General features: G+C 41.1%; 1 protein-coding gene across 2 annotated transcripts in view; it reads left to right on the forward strand.

Annotated features, from left to right (window-relative positions):
- Nucleotides 1–15,164, forward strand: part of TMEM19 (transmembrane protein 19) — a 20,148-nt gene extending 4,984 nt beyond the window's left edge. For both annotated transcript variants that reach the window (XM_070052637.1, XM_002711334.5), the window contains exons 4-7: nucleotides 8,584–8,721; nucleotides 9,095–9,349; nucleotides 10,785–10,994; nucleotides 12,979–15,164. In XM_070052637.1, coding sequence (XP_069908738.1) covers nucleotides 8,584–8,721; nucleotides 9,095–9,349; nucleotides 10,785–10,994; nucleotides 12,979–13,142 — 767 coding nt within the window. In that variant the 3' untranslated portion in view covers nucleotides 13,143–15,164. The remainder of the gene's footprint in view (nucleotides 1–8,583; nucleotides 8,722–9,094; nucleotides 9,350–10,784; nucleotides 10,995–12,978) is intronic.
- The last annotated feature ends 5,825 nt before the right edge of the window (nucleotides 15,165–20,989 follow it).

Genomic DNA, 20,989 nt, shown 5'->3' on the forward strand with positions numbered 1-20,989 from the left:
GGCTGCAGTCTAGACCAGCCCTTGCCATTGTGGCCATTTAGGGAGTGAACCAGTGGATGGAGGACTTCTCTCTCTCTCAGTCTCTGCCTCTCTGTAACTCTGCCTTTTAAATCAATCAATCTTTAAAAAACTATACATGTATCTCAAAAGTAGCCAGATACTGTAATATGCCTCTTGACTTGCTTGAGACTAAAGGACCCCCATTATATTATAAAACCCCTTGAGGGCCAAAGTATATCCTATACTTTTGCCTCCCTTTTTTTTTTTTTAAATATTTGTTTATTTACTTAAGAGGCAGTGTTACAGACAGAGAGGGAGAGACAGAGAGGTCCTCCATCTGCTGATTCACTTCCTAAATGGCCTCAGCAGCTGAAGCTGAGCTGATATGAAGCCAGCAGCCAGGAGCCAGGAGATTCTTCTGGGTCTCCCATGTGGGTACAGAAGTCCAAACACTCAGGCCATCTTCTACTGCTTTACCAGGCCATCAGCAGGGAGCTGGATCAGAAATGGAGCAGCCGGGACTAGAACTGGTGCCCATATGGCACCTACTTATCATTTCATTCTATGAAATCTTAGTATCTTGCTGTTTAGAACTTTCTTCCCTTTAAGATAAAACATTATAGTGGGCCAGCGCCGTGGCTTACTAGGCTAATCCTCCGCCTTGTGGCACCGGCACAACGGGTTCTAGTCCCGGTCGGGGCGCCGGATTCTGTCCTGGTTGCCCCTCTTCCAGGCCAGCCCTCTGCTGTGGCCAGGGAGTGCAGTGGAGGATGGCCCAAGTGCTTGGGCCCTGCACCCCATGGGGAGACCAGATAAGTACCTGGCTCCTGCCATCAGATCAGCGCAGTGCGACGGCCGCAGCGGCCATTGGAGGGTGAACCAATGGCAAAAGGAAGACCTTTCTCTCTGTCTCTCTCTCTCACTGTCCACTCTGCCTGTCAAAAAAAAAAAAATTATAGGGCACATGTAGTGATATCAGAGTATATCACTGTACTTGGAAATACTGTCCTAGAGTATGACTGCAAATCGTTTCAACTCTCCATGTTGTACTTTTCCCATCAGTAAAATGGAAAGGCATAATAGTGTAAATCTAGAATGGAGAGACCCTAAGGCGTCATCCATGCCTGGCACATATTAACAAGTATTTTATAAATGTAGTTACTATAAATGTTTTTCTTTCACTACGGCTCACAGTCAAAAGTAGTTTTCCTACTGTTTCCCACATCTTGGTTTTGGATTGTGAAGAGAGGTAAGAGTTACAGAACTCCTTCTGGTTTTGAGTGTTTAGAGCCCTCCATGTTGCAGAAACACTTCCTTCTGTGTTGAAAGAAAGGGGAGGGGATGAAGCATTGCTTAATGTATACCCCAAAAGGGAGGATTCTGGTCTCCTGCAGACAGAATAATCCTAAAATAAGGAGAAGTTACACAAGGGAGTATGTGGGCAAAGTGCTTATAAACTGAAGTACTGTGTAGGTAATGTATTCCAAGGCATGTTGTCTCCTCATTATTTAATACATTGTCCTATCTAGTCACTGGAAGTTTTCCTGAGAACCTGTTAAATGTGCACAATTCATTATCAATCTTTTGACTTGACAAATTTTTTTAAAAACTTTTATTTAGTAAATATAATTTCCAAAGCACAGTTAATGGATTACAATGGCTTTTTCCCCCCATAACTTCCCTCCCACCCGCACCCCTCCCATCTCCCACTCCCTCTCCCATTCCATTCACATCAAGATTCATTTTCAATTATCTTTATATACAAAAGATTGATTTAGTATATATTAAGTAAAGATTTCATCAGTTTGCACCCACACAGAACATAAAGTGTGAAATACTGTTTCAGTACTAGTTATAGCATTACTTCACATTGGACAACAAATTAAGGACAGAGATCCCACATGAGGAGTAAATACACAGTGACTCCAGTTGTTGACTTAACAATTTGACACTCTTGTTTATGGCGTCAGTAATCACCTGAGGCTGTTGTCATGAGTTATGGAAGCCTTTTGAGTTTGCCAACTCCAATCTTATTTAGACAAGGTCATAGTCAAAGTGGAAGTTCTCTCCTCCCTTCAGAGAAAGGCACCTCCTTCTCTGATGGCCCGTTCTTTCCACTGGGATCTCACTTACAGAGATCTTTCATTTAGGGTTTTTTTTTTTGTTGTTTTGTTTTTGTTTGTTTGTTTGTTTGTTTTTGCCAGAGTGTCTTGGCTTTCCATGCCTAAAATACTCTCATGGGCTCTTCAGCCAAATCCGAATGCCTTAAGGGCTGATTCTGAGGCCAGAGTGCTCTTTAGGACATCTGCCATTCTATGAGTCTGCTGTGTATCCCACTTCCCATGTTGGATCATTCTCTCCCTTTTTTATTCTATCAGTTAGTATTTGCAGAGACTAGTCTTGTTTGTGTGATACCTTTGACTCTTAGACCTATCAGTGTGATCAGTTGTGAACTGAAATTGATGGTGAGATGGCATTGGTACATGCAATCTTGATGGGATTGTATTGGAATCCCCTGGCACATTTCTAACCTCACCATTGGGGCTAGTCCAGTTGAGCATGTCCCAAATTGTACATCTCTTCTCTCTCTTACTCCTACTCTTATATTAACAGGGATCACTTTTCAGTTAAATTTCAACACCTAAGAATAAATGTGTGTTAATTATAGAGTTAAACCAATATTATTAACTAGAACAAAAAAATACTAAAAGGGATAAAGTATTAAATTGTATATCAACAGTCAGGACAAGGGCTGATCAAGTCACTGTTTCTCTTAGTGTCCCTTTCATTTCAGCAGGTTTCCTTTTTTGTGGTTAGTTGTCACCAGCAAATTTAAATTTAATTTTATTTACTAAGACCCAAAGGTTTACTGTTTCACCATTTTTTTCATTTATCTTTTAAATAAGATTTATTTACTTGCAAGTCAGAGTTATAGAGAGGGAGGGAGGGAGGGAGGGAAAATGAATGAATGAACATCTTCTATCCTCTGGTTCACTCACCAACTGCCTGGCCAGAGCTGAGCCAGGAGCCAGGAGCTTCATTCAGGTCTTCCATAAGGGTGCAAGAGCCCAAGTACTTGGATCATCTCCACTGCTTTCCCAGGCCATCACAAGGGAGCTGGATTAGAAGTGGAGCAGGGGGCCTGTGCTGTGGTGCAGTAGGTTAAAGCCCTGGCCTGCAGTGCTGGCATCCCATATGGGTGCATTGGAGTCCCAGCACCCTCCACTTCTTTCCCAGCTCTTTGCTATGGCCTGGGAAAGCAATAGAAGATGGCCCAAGTCCTTAGGCCCCTGCCCTCTTGTGGGAGACCTGGCTCCTGGCTTCAGCTCTGGATGTTACAGCCATTTAGGGAGTGAACCAGTGGATGGAAGACCTTTCTCTCTGTCTCTCCCCCTCTCTATCTCTATCTCTGCCTTTCAAATAAGTAAATAAAATCTTAAAAAAAAAATGAAGTGGAGCAGCCACAAACCAGGCAGTGTCCATATAGGATGCCAGCATTACAGGTAGTGGCTTTACTAATTATGTCAGAACACCAGCCCCACATTCATTTTTAATACATATTTACTGAGGGTCTCCTGTGTGCTGGCACTGTCCTGTGCACATAGGATTTTAATAGTAAATGCAGTGGAAATCTTGCTGTGATAGAACTTATATTTCTTTTTTTTTAAAGAATTATTTTATTTGAAAGAGTTACATAGAGAAGGAGAGGCAGAGAGAGAGAGAGAGAGAGTTAGTTCTTCCATCTGCTGGTTCACTCCCCAATTGGCTGTAATGGCTGGAGCTGCGCTGATCCGAAGCCAGGAGCTTCTGGGTCTCCCACGCTGGTGCAGGTGCCCAAGGACTTGGGCCATCTTTCACTGCTTTCCCAGGCCATAGCAGAAAGCTGGTTGGGAAGTGGAGGAGCCGGGGCTCGAACAGGTGTCCGTATGGGATGCCGGCACTGGCAGGTGGTGGCTTTACCCACTATGCCAAAGCTCTGGCCCCAGAGCTTATATTTCTAATCAGGGGAGACATAATAAGTAAGTGTGAATTCATGTGATCCCCCCAGAAGGGCTGTAAGACTATGCTGTAAGGATAAGAGAGGAGCCTAGGAAAAGAAGGTGTTGCCAGGAAAGGCCAATGGTTGGTGGGCTCTTCAGGGTCTCACAGATTGCCTGACCTCTTTTTAGCCGCCACAGTTCACATCTGGTGTTAGTCTCCTGAAGTAGAAACCTCACCTGCTCAGATACCCAGAGCTGATAAGAGCCAAGAAAACCGGCTTAGTGTTGCTCATTGTCATAAGAGGTTAATGTATGAGCCAGGATGGCACTTTATTAGTCTGATTTAATGTGGAACTACCAGGAAGACTGGAATAGAAACTCACTTTTCGGGCATGCCCTGTTCCTGTAGTCGGGCCACTTGAGAAATGTTGCTTTGTTGAGTACAAAGTCTGAGAAACAGTAACGCAAGTGCACAGGTCAAAGGGTCTCCTCCCTTGGACAGGGTTCAACATGTCTTTCAGCCTCTGGTTCTCTTGGCCTTCACTGTCTACATTTTGGGCTAACCAGCCTTCTTTTTATTCCCATAGTTTTTTTGTAGTTTTGTTATGTGTGAAACATAGATTTGTTTATTAATATGAAATTCTATCCCTACCTTCCTCTTTGTTGACTCCCAGAGATTACTAAGGAGACCTTAGTTGGAATTTAGGGTATAACTCATCTTTTACTATCAGACATTTATGAATTGTATTTTTCTCACCAGATCACATCTGTGTGGGATGGAATTTACCTGTTCTAGGCTTTTGGGAGCACCTATTTCTTATATTTGAACCTCTTATCAATGATCATTAGAGGTTCACAGGGCAGAGTGGAGAGATAGAATAGATATGAACAGGAAATAGCAGTTACTAATCTAAAACTTTAGACATAGCTGAGATAGCCAGAAAATCCAAGATTTTTTTAAACTGTCTGAAATAAACCATTATTTAATATTGATTATATTATAATATCAATTTTTATTTAAAAGATTCTTATTTAATGAAATTATTTAGCAGAACAGAATATATATATATGTTGAGAATTAACAGAGAAAAATTGTCAACCACATAGTAGTAAGTCAGGTGAAATAGCTTGTAGTAGTAAGTAAAAGAGAAAAACTGGGGCCAGCACTGTGGCATAGTGGGTAAAGCCAACGCCTGCAGTGCTGTCATCCCATGTGGGCACTGGTTCCCATTCCAGCGGCTCCACTTCCGATCCAGTTCTCTGTTGTGGCCTGGTAAAGCAGTGGAGGATGGCCCAAGTCCTTGGGCCTCTGCACCCACATGGGAGACCTGGAAGTAGCTCCTGGCTCCTAGCTTCAGATTGGCACAGTTCCGGCCATTGCAGCCAATTGGGGAGTGAACCAACACATGGAAGGCCTCTGTCTTTCTGCCTCTCCTTCTCTCTCTCTGTAACTCTGACTTTTGAGTAAAATAAATAAGTCTTTAAAAAAAAAAAAAAAAAAAACTAAGGATAACAGCAGGCAATGTGGACAGTGACACAGAAAGGAAATGCTCCCCCACACACCCAGAAAGTGGTAGGGTTGTGTCACAAGGGCAGAAAAGCTAGGTTTTTTTATGTATACATATAAAGATTTATTTATTTGAAAGAGTTATGGAGAGGCAGATGCAGAGAGAGAGGTCTTCCATCTGCTGGTTCACTCCCCAAATAGCTACAATAGCTGGAGCTGGGATGATCTGAAGCCGGGAGCTGCTTCTGGGTTTCCCACTCCTTTGTCGAGATCTGGGACAATTTAAGTGCTAACAACTAAGTACAATAACATAGGCTATTACGAAAAAAAAAGAAAAAAAAAAAAGGGAGCCAGCACTGTGGCATAGAGGGTAAAGCCTCTGCTTGCAGTGCCGGCATCCCATATGGGTGCTGGTTCGAGTCCCAGCTGCTCCACTTCTGATCCAACTCTCTGCTGTGGCCTGGGAAAGCAGTAGAAGATGGCCCAGGTCCTTGGGCCACTGCACCCTTGTAGGAGACCCAGTAGAAGCTTCTGGCTCCTGGCTTTGGATCAGCACAGCTTTGGCCATTGCGGCCATCTGGGGAGTGAACCAGTGGATGGAAGACCTCTCTCTCTGTCTCTGCCTCTCCTTTTCTCTGTAACTCTGCCTTCCAAATAAATAAATACTTAAAAATATATGAATTCCTGAGTCCATACACATAATGAATAATTTTTGTTTACTTGATTGTTACAGTAAGGAAAGACTGATCTTGCTTATTTTAGAATGTCAAAAGCTGACTGGAAAATGTGGAGTTGAAAATCAGAGTGCAACCATCACTGTAAAGATTATATTAGGCAAAAATAAATAAGTGGCTAAATTGGGTGCAACTTTGATGAGGGCAGAAAATTTGCGTGGTTTTAAGATTTCTACACATATCGTACTCTAAATGAAATGAAGTTAATCAAATCCTGGGGGATTGTACAGTAGCGTGTAGCGTGACTGAGCAGAATTAATTTCAGCAGTGCAAACAGGCTTGCCTCCAGATGTGACATCCTGAGAAGGATGGAACATCACCCATGTGGTGTCAGGGTCCAGCATGTCTGTCCTGATTCTAATTATGAAACATCAAGGTGAAAAGCATCCTGTTTTTTTTTTTTTTTTAAAGATTTATTTATTTATTTGAAAAGCAGAGTTACAGAGAGGCAGAGGCAGACAGAGAGAAAGATCTTCCATTCACTGGTTCACTCTCCAAATGGCCGCCAACAACAGCTGGGCTGATCTGAAGCCAGGAGCCAGGAGCTTCTTCTGGGTCTCCCACTTGGGTTCAGGGACCCAAGCACTTGGGCCATCTTCTACTGCTTTCCCAGGCCATAGCAGAGAGCTGGATCAGAAGTGGAGCAGCCAGGACTCGAACCGATGGCCATATGGGATGCCATCAGTGCAGGTGGTGGCTTTACCTGCTGTGCCACATTGTTGGCCTCAACCATCCTGTTTTTAAAAATGGGTGACTATATTTCCAAAAAGGACTATGTCATAAAGGAAAACAAAATTCTTCTAAAAATAGTCTACACTAAAAGATCTGAATTCTTGGATTGAATTTTTTGTATTTTTGTAGTCAAACACTTATCTTCTGTTTTCTGTCATTTTTATAGATGGCTGGTTTCACTAGCTAGACTTTGATTCTTTTTAAAAGGTTTATTTATTTATTTGAAAGACAGAGTTTACAGAGAAGGAGATAGAGGTCTTCCATCTGCTGGTTCACTCCACAAATGGCTACCACAGCTGGAGCTGGGCTGCTCTGATGCCAGGAGCTGCTTCTGGTTCTTCCATGTGGGTACAGGACCCAAGGAGTTGGGCCATCTTCAGCTGCTTAACAGCGCATTAACAGGGAGCTGTATTCGAAGTGGAGCAGCCAGGAATTGAACTGGCGCCCATATGGGATGTTAGCTTCACAGGTGACGACTTTACCACTGTGCCATAACACCAACCCCTAGACTTCAATTCTTAATTCATTTTCATGGGATTAAGTTATCATTGTTGTAATAAAGATGGATGTACTTCTTTGCTCCCTTTACCACCAAGTTTTCTTCACAAGAACCTTTTCAAATTTTGTTAACAAAAGACCTTTTTAGGATTATCTGAGAATTTCAAAAAGCTTATTTCAGCATGTATTTGTTCTTTGCCTATGAAATTACCTAGAGAGAGGCATTATAATTCCCTGCTTGCACAGTCCATGCAGAAAGTTCTTTCTCAAGCATGTTCAACTAATTTAGCAGTTGATTTCAACAGCCCTTTTCTACCTTGCTGTGATACCAGCAGCACATCTTTCCTTTGCTTTTTATTCTCTTCTGTTCATGAAATGTGAGCTTCCTTTGTTTTCCTGATTGAAATGTAGGTTTTTTGGTCATTAATCAAAAAACAAATACCTGCTTCTTTCTTTTTTGTTAATATGAACAAAATCTAATGAGGTAAAACTCTGAATGTACAGAATTAACACAACGTACCCCATTTTTAGTGTCACATTAGTTTTAAAATTATTTTAATGAATGTACAGAAAAACTTAGCTATGACAAACTATCTACTCCCTCACCATGGTGTGTGAGACTCAATAATAAAGCATGTGAAAGTTTTTTGACATGCATGAATACATGATCTTCTTTTGAATTTCTTTATAAAGTAGGAAAAAAAAATAAGCTGTGAGGAGAAGGTAAAAGATATAAACATGATAAACTCTATAATCTTGTCGGAGCCACAGTTAGTTTGGAAATCAAATGTTTTACTAAAACTGTATAATTATATATAGAATACATGTTGTTCAGTAATAATGAAATCACTACTATTCTGTTCTGTAACTTGATGATAAAAAGTGTGTCTAAAGTAATTTCCTACATTCATATAGCATTGTTTGAAAGATCAAAATATGACTTAAAAGTATCCATTTGGTTAAAATGTCATTCACTTTCCTGCTTGGTAATGATTTAATAAAAATGCAAATATATTCGAAATTTACATTTCCGGTTATAGTGATAAAATAAATGGAAAAATTAATTTTTTAACAGTGTTAATATATGGGTTAAGTATGAGTATAATTCTGTGTTTATGTGTGTTTCTTCCAGGGCTAGTGGTTGGATTTATCTTAACCATTGCAAATTACAGTTTCTTTACCTCTTTGCTGATGTTTTTCCTTTCTTCTTCGAAACTCACCAAATGGAAAGGAGAAACAAAGAAGCGTCTAGATTCAGAATATAAGGAAGGTAAATGAATTATCTATGACATTACTCAAAATGGAAATTTTGTTTCATCCTATCAAAAGCTTTTAATGAAAATCTGTTGTTTTGACTGTCAAAACATTCATGTTATGTGAGAACTAACTTGAGTAGCCCAATTTAGTTTATCATTTATTTCATCACAAGAGGAAGTAACAGCAGAATTATAGAAGTACTAGAATCTATCCTTAATTATTCTAGATTTATTAATAACAATTTAGAATGTGGGCAAAAGTGCCATACCACTTTTATTTTTCTTAATACTTTTTGTCATGTTTTTTCTTTTTTTAAACTTTCAAATGTAAGTATATGATTTTTCTTCTGAAGAGAATGCATGTCCTTTTCATCTCTTTGTTTCTAGGAGGGCAAAGGAATTGGGTTCAGGTGTTCTGTAATGGAGCCGTGCCTACAGAGCTGGCCCTACTGTTCATGATAGAAAATGGCCCCGGGGAAATCCCAATTGATTTCTCCAAGCAGTACACTGCTTCCTGGATGTGTTTGTCTCTCTTGGCTGCACTGGCCTGCTCTGCTGGAGACACCTGGGCTTCCGAGGTTGGCCCGGTTCTGAGTAAAAGCCCGCCAAGGCTGATAACAACCTGGAAGAAAGTTCCTGTTGGTGAGTCTGAGTTTCTTCAGAAAGCAAAAACAAAACCTCTTAATATTAAGCTTTTCTTATGTAAGAATCTTTTTAAGAATTCTGCCTCCTTAATTGGCAAATTGCATTTGACTATGAAATTGGTAATCATAAATAATATTTGCAAGAAATGTGAGCCAGACCTAGATAAACAATACAGGAATATAGAGAATGACTCACAAACATATCAGTGGGAAAGTAAATGAAAGGGAACAATAAAATACTTAATAGCCTATAATGCTCCTGGGCTCAATAGGCTAATCCTTCACCTGCAGCGCTGGCACACCGGGTTCTAGTCCCGGTCGGGGCGCCGGATTCTGCCCTGGTTGCTCCTCTTCCAGTCCAGCTCTCTGATGTGGCCTGGGAGTGCAGTGGAGGATGGCCCAAGTGCTTGGGCCCTGCACCTGCATGGGAGACCAGGAGAGGCACCTGACTCCTGGCTTCAGATCAGTGCGGTGCACCGGCCGCAGCGGCTACAGCGGCCATTGGAGGGTGAACCAACGGAAAAAGGAAGACCTTTCTCTCTGTCTCTCTCTCTCTCACTGTCCACTCTGCCTGTCAAAAAAAAATAGCCTATAATGCTCCAAATGGAAATTTTGTTTCATCCTACCAAAAGCTTTTAATGAAAATCTGTTGTTTCAACTGTCAAAACGTTCATTTTATTTGAGAACTAACTTGAGTAGCGGTTTAGTTTATCATTTATTTCATCACAAGAGATAACAAGAGTTGAATGGGAAACATCTGGCTCGCAAAATCATTTGGTCTGGCCTGGCCAAGGCAACTGCAGGTGAGAAGTAAAATTTAGTAAATCTATAGCAGAGTAACTTTTTTTGACAGACAGAGTTAGACAATGAGAGAGAGAAGAGAGAAAGGTCTTCCTTCCGTTGGTTCACCCCCCAAATGACCACTACGGCCACCACGCTGCAGACGCTGCGCTACGCCAATCCAAAGGCAGGAGCCAGGTGCTTCTCCTGGTCTCCCATGTGGGTGCAGGGCCCAAGCACTTGGGCCATCCTCCACTGCACTCCCGGGCCACAGCAGAGAGCTGGCCTGGAAGAGGGGCAACTGGGACAGAATCCGGCGCCCCAACGGGGACTAGAACCCGGGTAGCCAGTGCCGCAGGCAGAGGATTAGCCAAGTTAGCCGCAACGCCAGCCGAGGCTAACTTTTAAGTTAATAATTGTGTCTGCCCCACGAATGATTTTATGAATACCCAAATGGTCCTTGGCAGAAGAAAAGGTTCCCCAGACTTAGACATAGGAATTACTGAGCAGAAAAGACCATTTTCTCAATAGTCTGTTGTCTGCAGATTGCATTAAAGGGAATCCTTTCCCTAGCTCCAAATTTTGTTGCTTTTCTTGACTTTGTGTGTTTACTGATTGTTAGCCGGTTGATTTTATGCTTGTTTCTTCCATAGGGACAAATGGAGGAGTCACCATGGTGGGCCTTGCTTCCAGTCTCCTTGGTGGTACCTTTGTGGGCCTTGCATACTTTCTCACACAGTTGATTTTTGTGAATGATTTAGACTTATCTGCTCCCCAGTGGCCAATTATTGCATTTGGGGGTATAGCTGGGTTACTAGGATCAATTGTGGACTCGTATTTAGGAGCGACAATGCAGTTTTCTGGTAAGAGCACTTTCTGGTTTTTTAAAGAAATGGGGAAATACAGGAAAGGGGGAAAAAGTTCTGATAATGAAACAAACCCAAAGACACATGTTGAGAAAGCAGAAATGATAGGCCAAAGTTTCTTCGACAGTTTTGTTTGCTTATTCTTTTTTTTTTTTTTTTTTTTTTTTTTGACAGGCAGAGTGGACAGTGAGAGAGAGAGACAGAGAGAGAAAGGTCTTCCTTTGCCGTTGGTTCACCCTCCAATGGCCGCCGCTGCAGCCGGCGCACCGCGCTGATCCGATGGCAGGAGCCAGGAGCCAGGTGCTTTTCCTGGTCTCCCATGGGGTGCAGGGCCCAAGCACCTGGGCCATCCTCCACTGCACTCCCTGGCCATAGCAGAGAGCTGGCCTGGAAGAGGGGCAACCGGGACAGAATCCGGCGCCCCGACCGGGACTAGAACCCGGTGTGCCGGCGCCGCAAGGTGGAGGATTAGCCTATTGAGCCACGGCGCTGGCTGCTTATTCTTTTGTATTACAGTAAGTGAAAGAGAATTAACCCTGTGGAGCAATAATTAGAAGCTGTGTGGGAAGGCTATGATAGCACAGGGAACAGATGCTTTGCCAGCAAGTCATCCCAGGAAAACAGGGCATTTGGGATTGGGTCATTTTAATATATCTCCTTCCATCCATTTGTTTTTTTAAGGCATTTGGGGAGATAGTTATTATACTAATCTGACCATATACACACATCTTTTTCTCCTTCTGTGATAATCTCACTTGCTGTTCTTGCCCCTTGAGTATTTAACCCCACTCAAGCCAACTCACATTTTTTCAGAATTATCTCTGCTTTATTTCTGAGGCTCTCCTGACATATTATGTTAGGTGTCTTTGCCCCACACTCTCACCAACTTTGTTTTCTCCTTTGATTGACATAATGAAGAGGCTAGGGAAAGGTCTCTTAAGGACAGTCCTCCCAGTGCTCTTCATGCTCCAAGCTAATCCACTTGCCCTTTCGCTACCCTGCCCACCAATCAGAATGTTTGTCACCTAAGTTTCATTAATGTCATCTAGCTGCTAAGGAGGAAGTAATCTGATTTTAATTCACATTAACGGATTAATGACTACACATACACATACAGTGTTTTGTGTTTTTTAAGGAGTTTTATTCTAAGTTGGAGTCCAGCTAGGGAACTTTGTATTCACACTCAGTGCATTGAAAAAAAAAAGTGGGCAGTGGAAGAAATTAATTCATTCAGTGAATTCATTTAGTGAATCTTTGTGTGCCACTATCTTAGGCCATTTATGCTGCTGTAAAGAGTAGAAATTTATTTCTCTCAGTTCTGGAGGCTGAGAAGCCCAAGATCCAGGCACCAGCAGGATGAGTTCTCCTGAAGGCACATTGTCTGCTTCCAAGATAGCACCTTGTCTCTGCATCCTCACAGGGCAGGAAGGCAGAGGCCAAGGCAGCTCTCTAAATCCTTTTATTTAAAGGCATTATCATTCATGAGGGCTCTGCTCTCTTGATTTAATCACTTCCCCAGAGGGCTCTGTTGGGCCTTACATTCCTGCATGAATTCTGGAGAGACACAAACTTTCAAACCATGGGAGCTTCCTTTATGCCAACACTATGCTGGACCCTTTGAATCCAGTGCTGAAGGCTCAGACATAATGCCTACTCTAAGAGGCCTTGTAGTTGATCCTGGAGGGAAACCAGTAGGAGGGCCTAGCCTGCCTGTTTCAAGCCATCCCTGCTTTCCATGTGTTCCATTCTACTTCTGAAGCAAATTCAGAGACATTGAGAGAATAGCGCGAGAATGTGTTCAAACTTATTTGTTCAGAGGGACCTCTTATAATCAACAGTCCCCTATCATATAAATTATCCACTAAAGTCATTTTATAAGTCACTGAGAATTTTTCAAAGATTGTCTCTTTGAGAGGAAAACTAATTTTTTAAAATCAAGTCATTTGGGTTTTCTACTTCTCTTGCTTCTTTTCCACTCCAGGTTTGGATGAAACCACTGGCATGGTGGTCAACAGCCCAACGAATGAGGCAAAGCACATATCAGGAAAACCTATTCTTGATAACAATGCAGTGAACCTGTTTTCTTCTGTACTTATTGCCCTCTTGCTCCCAACAGTTGCTTGGGGTTTTTGGCCCAGGGAATGAACTTCATTTCATTTCCACTAGTGAGTTCAGCTAACCTTGTAATTCCAAATTTCATCCAAAGAGTAATTGTAATGGAAGAGATTGGAAATGCTAGCTCCTTCCATATTCCATTGTGATGGAATTCCGCATTTTCCTTTCATCAAGTATCTTGTCACAGCTAACGAGAAGAATGCAGAGAATTTTCACATTTTTTTTTCTGCTGAATGGAACTTCTTCAACAATAGAGTATATTTACCCTATATATTGCTGTAAATTGAACTCAAAGATCCTACAAAGTCAATGTAAGTTTTATTTTGCTTGTGTAAATGAGTATAAGAACTAAAAATGATGATATTTTAAAACTATTTTCAGTTGTAGCGGAGAAATGCCACTAGTCCAGTGCAATACCTGTTTTAAATGATTCAAGGTAATGTATATGGAAACCTCAGTAAGTGTAGTATACCAGACTTCTATTACCTTGCCATTCACAATTGTGAAAAGTGTGGAGATTATGAATTATGTGGCCTACTGCACATTTTTTTTCCTTTCTCAGGGTAAGTGATTTTTTTTAAAAAAAGTAAATATCTTTTTCATATGACCATTAGGAAGCATAAAAATTATTTTTGACTAGAAATTTAAAAATTTATCTCTAAAAATGTGCACCTTATTATAAATTGCAGTTTTCTGAATAGAAACTATCTTGAGTTCATTATTTTTTGCTTTCTTTTAAGAATGTGTAGGAATCTGGTATAGCATTGGCATCCTAAACAGTTGAAAGTCACTGGAAAATTACTTTAATTTTTTTTATTTACTGTTCTGTAAGTTGTGGGAAAATACTATGATTTTGTTATACCTCGTCTACAGTATGCTCTCCTTTATGTTATAACCTCAACTAAGGTGAATTCTGCTTTTCTGTTTTGTTCTTCACTGATTTCCTGTGTGCTAAACGAGTTTTGACATGGTACAGATTTTTCTGCTAAACATACTTTAAAATGTTTCTTTCTCCATACCTTCCTTCCCCCTGCCCCCAATACTTTCTGTGTTCTTAAGAGATTTGGAAAGGATTCCATGAATAAGGCACCACCAAGCAGTTCATAATCTAGAGCTGAATTGGTTCAAGAAGAAAAAACAGTTCACACCCTTAATCTTTAAGCCAGTCTGTGTTGGATCACAACCATTGCTTTTGAATTTTGGATATATGTTGGAAGCACCTGGACAGGTTTTTAAAAAAATTTGTATCTGGGCTTTACACTCCAAAATTTTGATTTATTTGATCTTGGGTAGAGCCTAGGTATTGATTCCTAGTTGCTATGTATGTAGGATGCTGGCCACAGCAATGCCAACTTCACCTCAATTTCATAAAGACCTAGTATAGAGAAAAATCATGTGGAATGAGAAGTTTTAGTCTTTAGTACATGCCTGCAGTATGAACAGCTCCTGCCTTTTTGGCCCAGCACTTAGGTGAGGGCCCATTCAACTTCCTGAAGTTTCAGCTGATGTTCCCAGTGCCATCACAATGAGAATGAACTATACTAGCCACCAAACCCAGGTGAATTGTGTGTGCGTTAAAAATGCAAGGCAAGTAATGCAACTGAATTATTTAATCTTCTATGGAGTATTTGTAGCTGTAATTCCATGCTGTCATGAGTTTGCTTTTTAAATGTGTTCAATACATGTTTGTTGAATTAAGTTGTTCAACTCTAATCAGGATTTCCCTTACAAGTCTCCAAAAGTTAATAATCTGGAGCATATTCCTGAAGGGAAACAAAGAAACAAAAAAACAATTTGGCTACCTACCTTTCTGAGGACTGTGATGATTACAACTTTTCTCAGTCATGTGAAACAATATTAATGGTTTTGGAATAAATTGAGTCAGGAAATTATGGTAGAAGGAATAGTCCCTGAAATTATTTTCCCTTCAAGACTAAGCATCAGTTCTCTTCTGTTTATCATTAACTGCACTTAAAAATGTGTTTTGCAATGTGGCAATTTTTTTATGTTTGGGTTTTTCCATTTTATTAAAATGTTTAATTACTTAAGTAATTCATGGAGTCGATTCTTTTTAATAATTAGAACATTGAAGGGAGTTACTGTTTCTCCTAGTGGTTAAGACACCTACGTCACATATTCATGTACTTAGGTTCAATTCCTGGATCTGCCTCCTGAGTCCAGCTTCTTCCAGTGCAGACTCTGGGAGGCAGCAATAATAGCTCAGATAATTGGGTTCCTGCTACCTCTGGGGGAGATCAGGGTTGAGTTCCTGACTCCTGGTTTTGCCATGATTCACCCTTGGTGTTTGTGGGTATTTGGGGAGTGAAACAGCAGATGGGAATGCTCACTTTCTCTCTCTATTCCTCTCTCTTTCTCTGCCTCTCAAATTTGTAAAGCTTTTAAGTAATAATTTTAATTTATAATATTACAGATGAAAGCTAAATTATTCTTTTCCCCTCATTGCCACTCAATAACCCTGACCCCTTCTTATATTCTAAAAGATAGGTACTGAAAGAAATTTGGGATACTTTTTACATAGTATTTGTTTTGAGTGTGTGTGTGTGTGTGTGTGTATAAAAAGATATATTCATTTATTTGAAAGGTAGTGAGACAGCTCTTTCATCACAACAGCCAGGTCTGGGCCAGACCAAAACCAGTCTCCTCCATGGCTGCCAGGAACCTAACTGCTTGACTTGGGTCGTCATCTGCTGCCTCCCAGACACATTAGCAGAAAGCTGTATCTGTATCAGAAGCATGGAGTAGCTGGAACTCGACCAGATATTCCAGTATGAGATAAGGGCATGACAAACTGCAGGTTAACACACTGTACCCTAGTACCCTCCTGTGTTTTGAGTATGTTTTAATGCACATTTTTCTAAATCAATGAAATTTTTATTATTAATATTATATTCTTGTTGCTTCAAGTTAGTTGCTTATATCTAAGAAAAAGAGGGATACACACCAGAATGTTAATGTTTTCAATTTTTAATGAAATAATTTAAGTATTTTAAGTAGTATGAATTATTTCTCAATAAACATTAAAATATATAGTTAATTTTAAATATTCTAAAATGTCTACAAATATTTCTTCTGTGAATAAGAAATGCTCAAAGTAATTAAAATAATTTCTGAGAATTACTCTTCTTTTCCTATCCACCTCTCTCCAACATTACATTTTTCAAAGATTTATTTATTTATTTGAAACAGAGTTACACAGAGGCAGACGCAAGGGTGAGGGTGGAGAGAGAGAGAGAGAGAGAGAGAAAGAGGTCTTCCACCCATTGGTTCACTCCCCAGATGACTGCAACAGCTGGATCTGGGCCAATCCGAAACCAGGATCCTGTAGCTTCTTTCGGGTCTTTCACATGGGTGCAGGGGCCCAAGGACTTGGACCATCTTCTACTGCTTTCCCAGGCCAAAGCAGAGAGTTGGATTGCAAGTGGAGCAGCCGAGTCTCTAACGGGCACCCATATGGGATGCTGGCACTGCAGGCGGCAGCTTTACCCACTGCGCCACAGTGCTGGCCCCTCTCCATCATTATTTTAAATGATAGTCCTTCTTGTTATAAAGTACCTTAATAGTGATAAAGTGGAGTGTTAGTATAACATAATGAAAAGGACAATGGATACTCGAGAATCTTTTGATACCTTGAGTTTCAGATCATTGTAGAAATTCACACAAGTATCACATATCTTCATGTCTGAGTAGTGAATCTTGTTTGATACTGAGTTTTTGCTTACATTTCTAATTCTTCTGACCTTGCTTAGTAATTTGCATTTGGAATTGTACAGGGCAAACACCTGATTGCATGTCAAAATTCTCAATGCATTGTCAGAGAATTCTAGAACAAAGAACTTTAAGTAATCTCCTCACTCCATTGCCCAGACTTGAAACTAAGAAGTACATATACCATCTTATGAGTGAGTGTAGTCTTTTCTCTTTCATGCTTCCTTATCTTTGCACGCACTGTTCATTATGCCTGGAACTCTTTTAACAAGGTTAATTACTTCATTTTTTATCTAAAAATGATGCACCAAATTATAGTCAAATACTGACCATTTACAAGTGTGTTTTTTCAATTACTGGCAAAAATTGCTTCTTGAATTTCACACCCCATGCATGCCTTGTCATACATAGAAATAGATTTTAAGATAATCTTTTCAGATTTTTTAAAAAACTCTTTATCTGTTTGAAAGCATGTCAGAGAGAGGGAGAGACACAGAGAGATCTTTCTTCTTTTTTTAAGATTTTTATTTATTTATTTGAGAGAGAGAGTTACAGACAGTGAGAGGGAGAGACAGAAAGGTCTTCTTTCTGCTGGTTCACTCCCCAGGTGGCTGCAACAGCTGGAGCTGTGCCCATCGGAAGCCAGGAGCCAGGTGCTTCTTCCTGGTCTCCCACGTGGATGCAGGGGCCCAAGGACTTGGGCCATCCTCCACTGCCCTCCCAGGCCACAGCAGAGGGCTGGATTGGAAAAGGAGCAGCCGGGACCAGAACTGGTGCCCATATGGGATGCCGGCGCCACAGGCAGGGAATTAAACTACAGCATGGTGCCGACCCTGAGAGAGAGAGAGCTTTTATCTGCTGTTTACTCCCTAAATGCCTGCAACAGTCAGGACTAAGCCAAGCCAAAGCTAAAAGCCAGGAACTCCATTAAAGTCTCCAAGTGGGTGACCTTGGGCCATCATCTGCTGTCTCCCAGGCACATTTAGGAAGCTAAATCCAAAGTGTGAAGTAGTGAGAACCCAGGCACTCTGATATGGGATAGAGGCATTCCAACTAATGGCTTAACCCACTGTACCACAATACCTGCCATTTTCAGATTTTTAAAGTAATACTTTGATTATATATAGGAAATAGGAAGAATGTAGAATGGGAAAAAAGATTCATAGTGCTACTCAGAGACCAGAGAGAAATCAAGGTTTATGCTTTAGTATATATATTCTTTCTCTCTTAGGTCTGAAGGTTAGCTGCAGTGGCCATTGGAGGGTGAACCAACGGTAAAGGAAGACCTTTCTCTTTGTCTCTCTCTCTCTCTGTCCACTCTGCCTGTAAAAAAATAATAATAATGAATACACTATGTAATTAGTATGCACAGTTTTACATCTGCTTTCATTACTTAACCCTGTGGTATAACCTTTTTTCCTGCCATTCAAAACAATTTGAATACATTTCTAATGACTAGGCAGTCCAGCTTGGAGAGCACCAATTTCTTACTTGAGGCTTTTACATTTTTTCCCTCAATAGTAAGAAAGTCTGAGTGGTTTGTGAAATTACTGAGTCATGGCCAGTGCTGCAGCTCACTAGGCTAATCCTCCGCCTGCGGCGCCGGCACCCCAGGTTCTAGTCCCGGTCGGGGCCGGATTCTGTCCCGGTTGCCCCTCTTCCAGGCCAGCTCTCTGCTGTGGCCCGGGAGGGCAGTAGAGGATGACCCAAGTGCTTGGGCCCTGCACCCCATGGGAGACCAGGAGAAGTACCTGGCTCCTGGCTTTGGATCAGCGAAGACTTTTCTCTCTGTCTCTCTCACTGTCCACTCTGCCTGTCAAAAAAAAAAAAAAGAAAAAAAGAAAAAGAAAAAGAAATTACTGAGTCAAAGGCTTTTGTTCTTTGGAAAGATTTTAACAGTTTCTAGAACTACCACTGGTGGATGAGAGTACTCATCTCACAGCAACCCCAGAAACACTAAATATCATTGATTCCTTAATATTTGCCACTTATATTTCTAAAAGTATTTTTTCAAACTAATAAAGGTTTTATTTTTAAGGTAAAACATGTAATACTGATACACGTCCAAAGAACAGAGTTCAGTGGGTTTTATGAAAAAGAAAACTGCATGCGGATCAAACTATAAATTGGAGCCACTGAAGGAATGACCATTGATTGTGGTGACATGTATGCAGTGTGTGCTTGTCTAAGAGGTTGTTGTATGTTTTCATCTATGTGAAAACATGATAGGAGTGGAGAAATGCAAAGAAGGTAGCAGATAGTCAAAACTTTAAGACTCTACACTACAATGTATTCTCCTGCTTTGGATAATTAATCAGTGGGTCATTTTATAAAGATTTTAATACCAAGGAACATGTCCAAAAGTCTAAAATAGATTCAGGTTACCCCTAAAGTTCTATAAGTGAGCAGTGAAGCAAAAAATAGTTTGTTTTCAAAAGCCGATTTCACAGTAGTGGCTAAATCTAAACATACATGCTGCAATAGAATAACTAAATTCTGTAGAATAGAAGAACTAAATCTAACATATATACTTGCAGTAGAAAAGAAGATGGTGATCTTAATAAAGGCTGATCACGTTCAAGTTGTTCGAACTCTTGACCATGAATTCTCTGCCTTCATCAAGTTCCTCATTCGTTTTCTGCAGCTCCTCATCATTCAAGTTCTCACCCACCTCGTTGTCCGAGTGATTCAGACTTCTGATCCATATCTTTTCTTTTGTGTTTTTTTTTTTTTAAGATTTATTTATTTATTTGGGCCGGCGCCACTGCTCAATAGGCTAATCCTCCGCCTGCGGCGCTGGCACACCAGGTTCTAGTCCCAGTCGGGGCACCGGATTCTGTCCCAGTTGCTCCTCTTGCAGTCCAGCTCTCTACTGTGGCCCGGGAATGCAGTGGAGGATGGCCCAAGTGCTTGGGCCCTGCACCCATATGGGAGACCAGGAGAAGCACCTGTCTCCTGGCTTTGGATCAGCACACTGCTGGCCATTGTGGCCATTCGGGGGGTGAACCAACGGTAAAGGAAGACCTTTCTCCCTGTCTCTCTCTCACTGTCCACTCTGCCTGTCAAAAAAAATTAAAAATAAAATAAAAAAGATTTATTTATTTATTTGAAAGTCAAGAGTTATACAGAGAAGGAGAGGTAGAGAGAGAGAGAGAGTCTTCCATCTGCTGGTTCACTCCCCAGTAGGCCGCAATGGCCGGAACTGGGCCCATCTGAAACCAGGAGCTTCTTCTGGGTCTTCCGTGCGGGTGCAGGGGCCCAAGGACTTGGGCCATCTTCTGCTGCTTTCCCAGGCCATAGCAAAGAATTAGATGGGAAGTGGTCTGCTTGCTGGATATGAGTTGCAGTTAGAAAGATATTGAAGTCTGCAACTATAATGTTGTGTTTATCTGTTTCTCCTTGCAAATCTATCCATTTTTGCCTCACATATCTGCAAGGTCAGTGATGTTTGCTCAGCCATATCCAGTCTACTAATGAGCCCATAAGAGGCATTCTTTGTATTAGTGGTTTTTATTGCTGGAATTTCCTGTTAATCCTTTAGAGTTCCCATCTCTTGGCCTATTCTGCCAATCCTTCCATTTTGTCCATGTTTTCCATTGGATCTCAGCATATTGGTCCTTGTTCTTTTTTTTTTTTTTTTTAAGATTTATTTATTTATTTGAAAGTCAGAGTTACACAGAAAGAGGAAAGGCAGAGAGAGAGAGGTCTTCCATCTGCTGGTTTACTCCCCAATTGGCCACAATGGCCAGAGCTGTGCTGATCCAAAGCCAGGAGTTTCTTCGGGGTCTCCTGCGTGGGTGCAGGGGACCAAGGACTTGGGTCATCTTCTACTGCTTTCCCAGGCCATAGCAGAGAGCTGGATCAGAAGAGGAGCAGCCGGGACTAGAACTGGCGCCCATATGGGATGCCAGTGCTTCAGGCCAGGGCGTTAACCCACTGCGCCACTTGCACTGGCCCCGGTCCTTGTTATTTTCAATTCTTGGTTTTATAGTTCTAAAATATCTGCCATATTTAAGTCTGGTTCTGATAATTATTTGTATGTCTCAAAATTTTTTTGTTAAAAGCCAGGCTTGATGCATTGAAAAACAGAAATTGAGGCTTTTGGTGTGAAGTGTTAACTGGCTAAGAGTTAAGCTGTGTTTCCTGTTTGC

This window comes from Oryctolagus cuniculus, chromosome 11 (genome assembly GCF_964237555.1).
Source record: "Oryctolagus cuniculus chromosome 11, mOryCun1.1, whole genome shotgun sequence".
NCBI lineage: Eukaryota > Metazoa > Chordata > Mammalia > Lagomorpha > Leporidae > Oryctolagus > Oryctolagus cuniculus.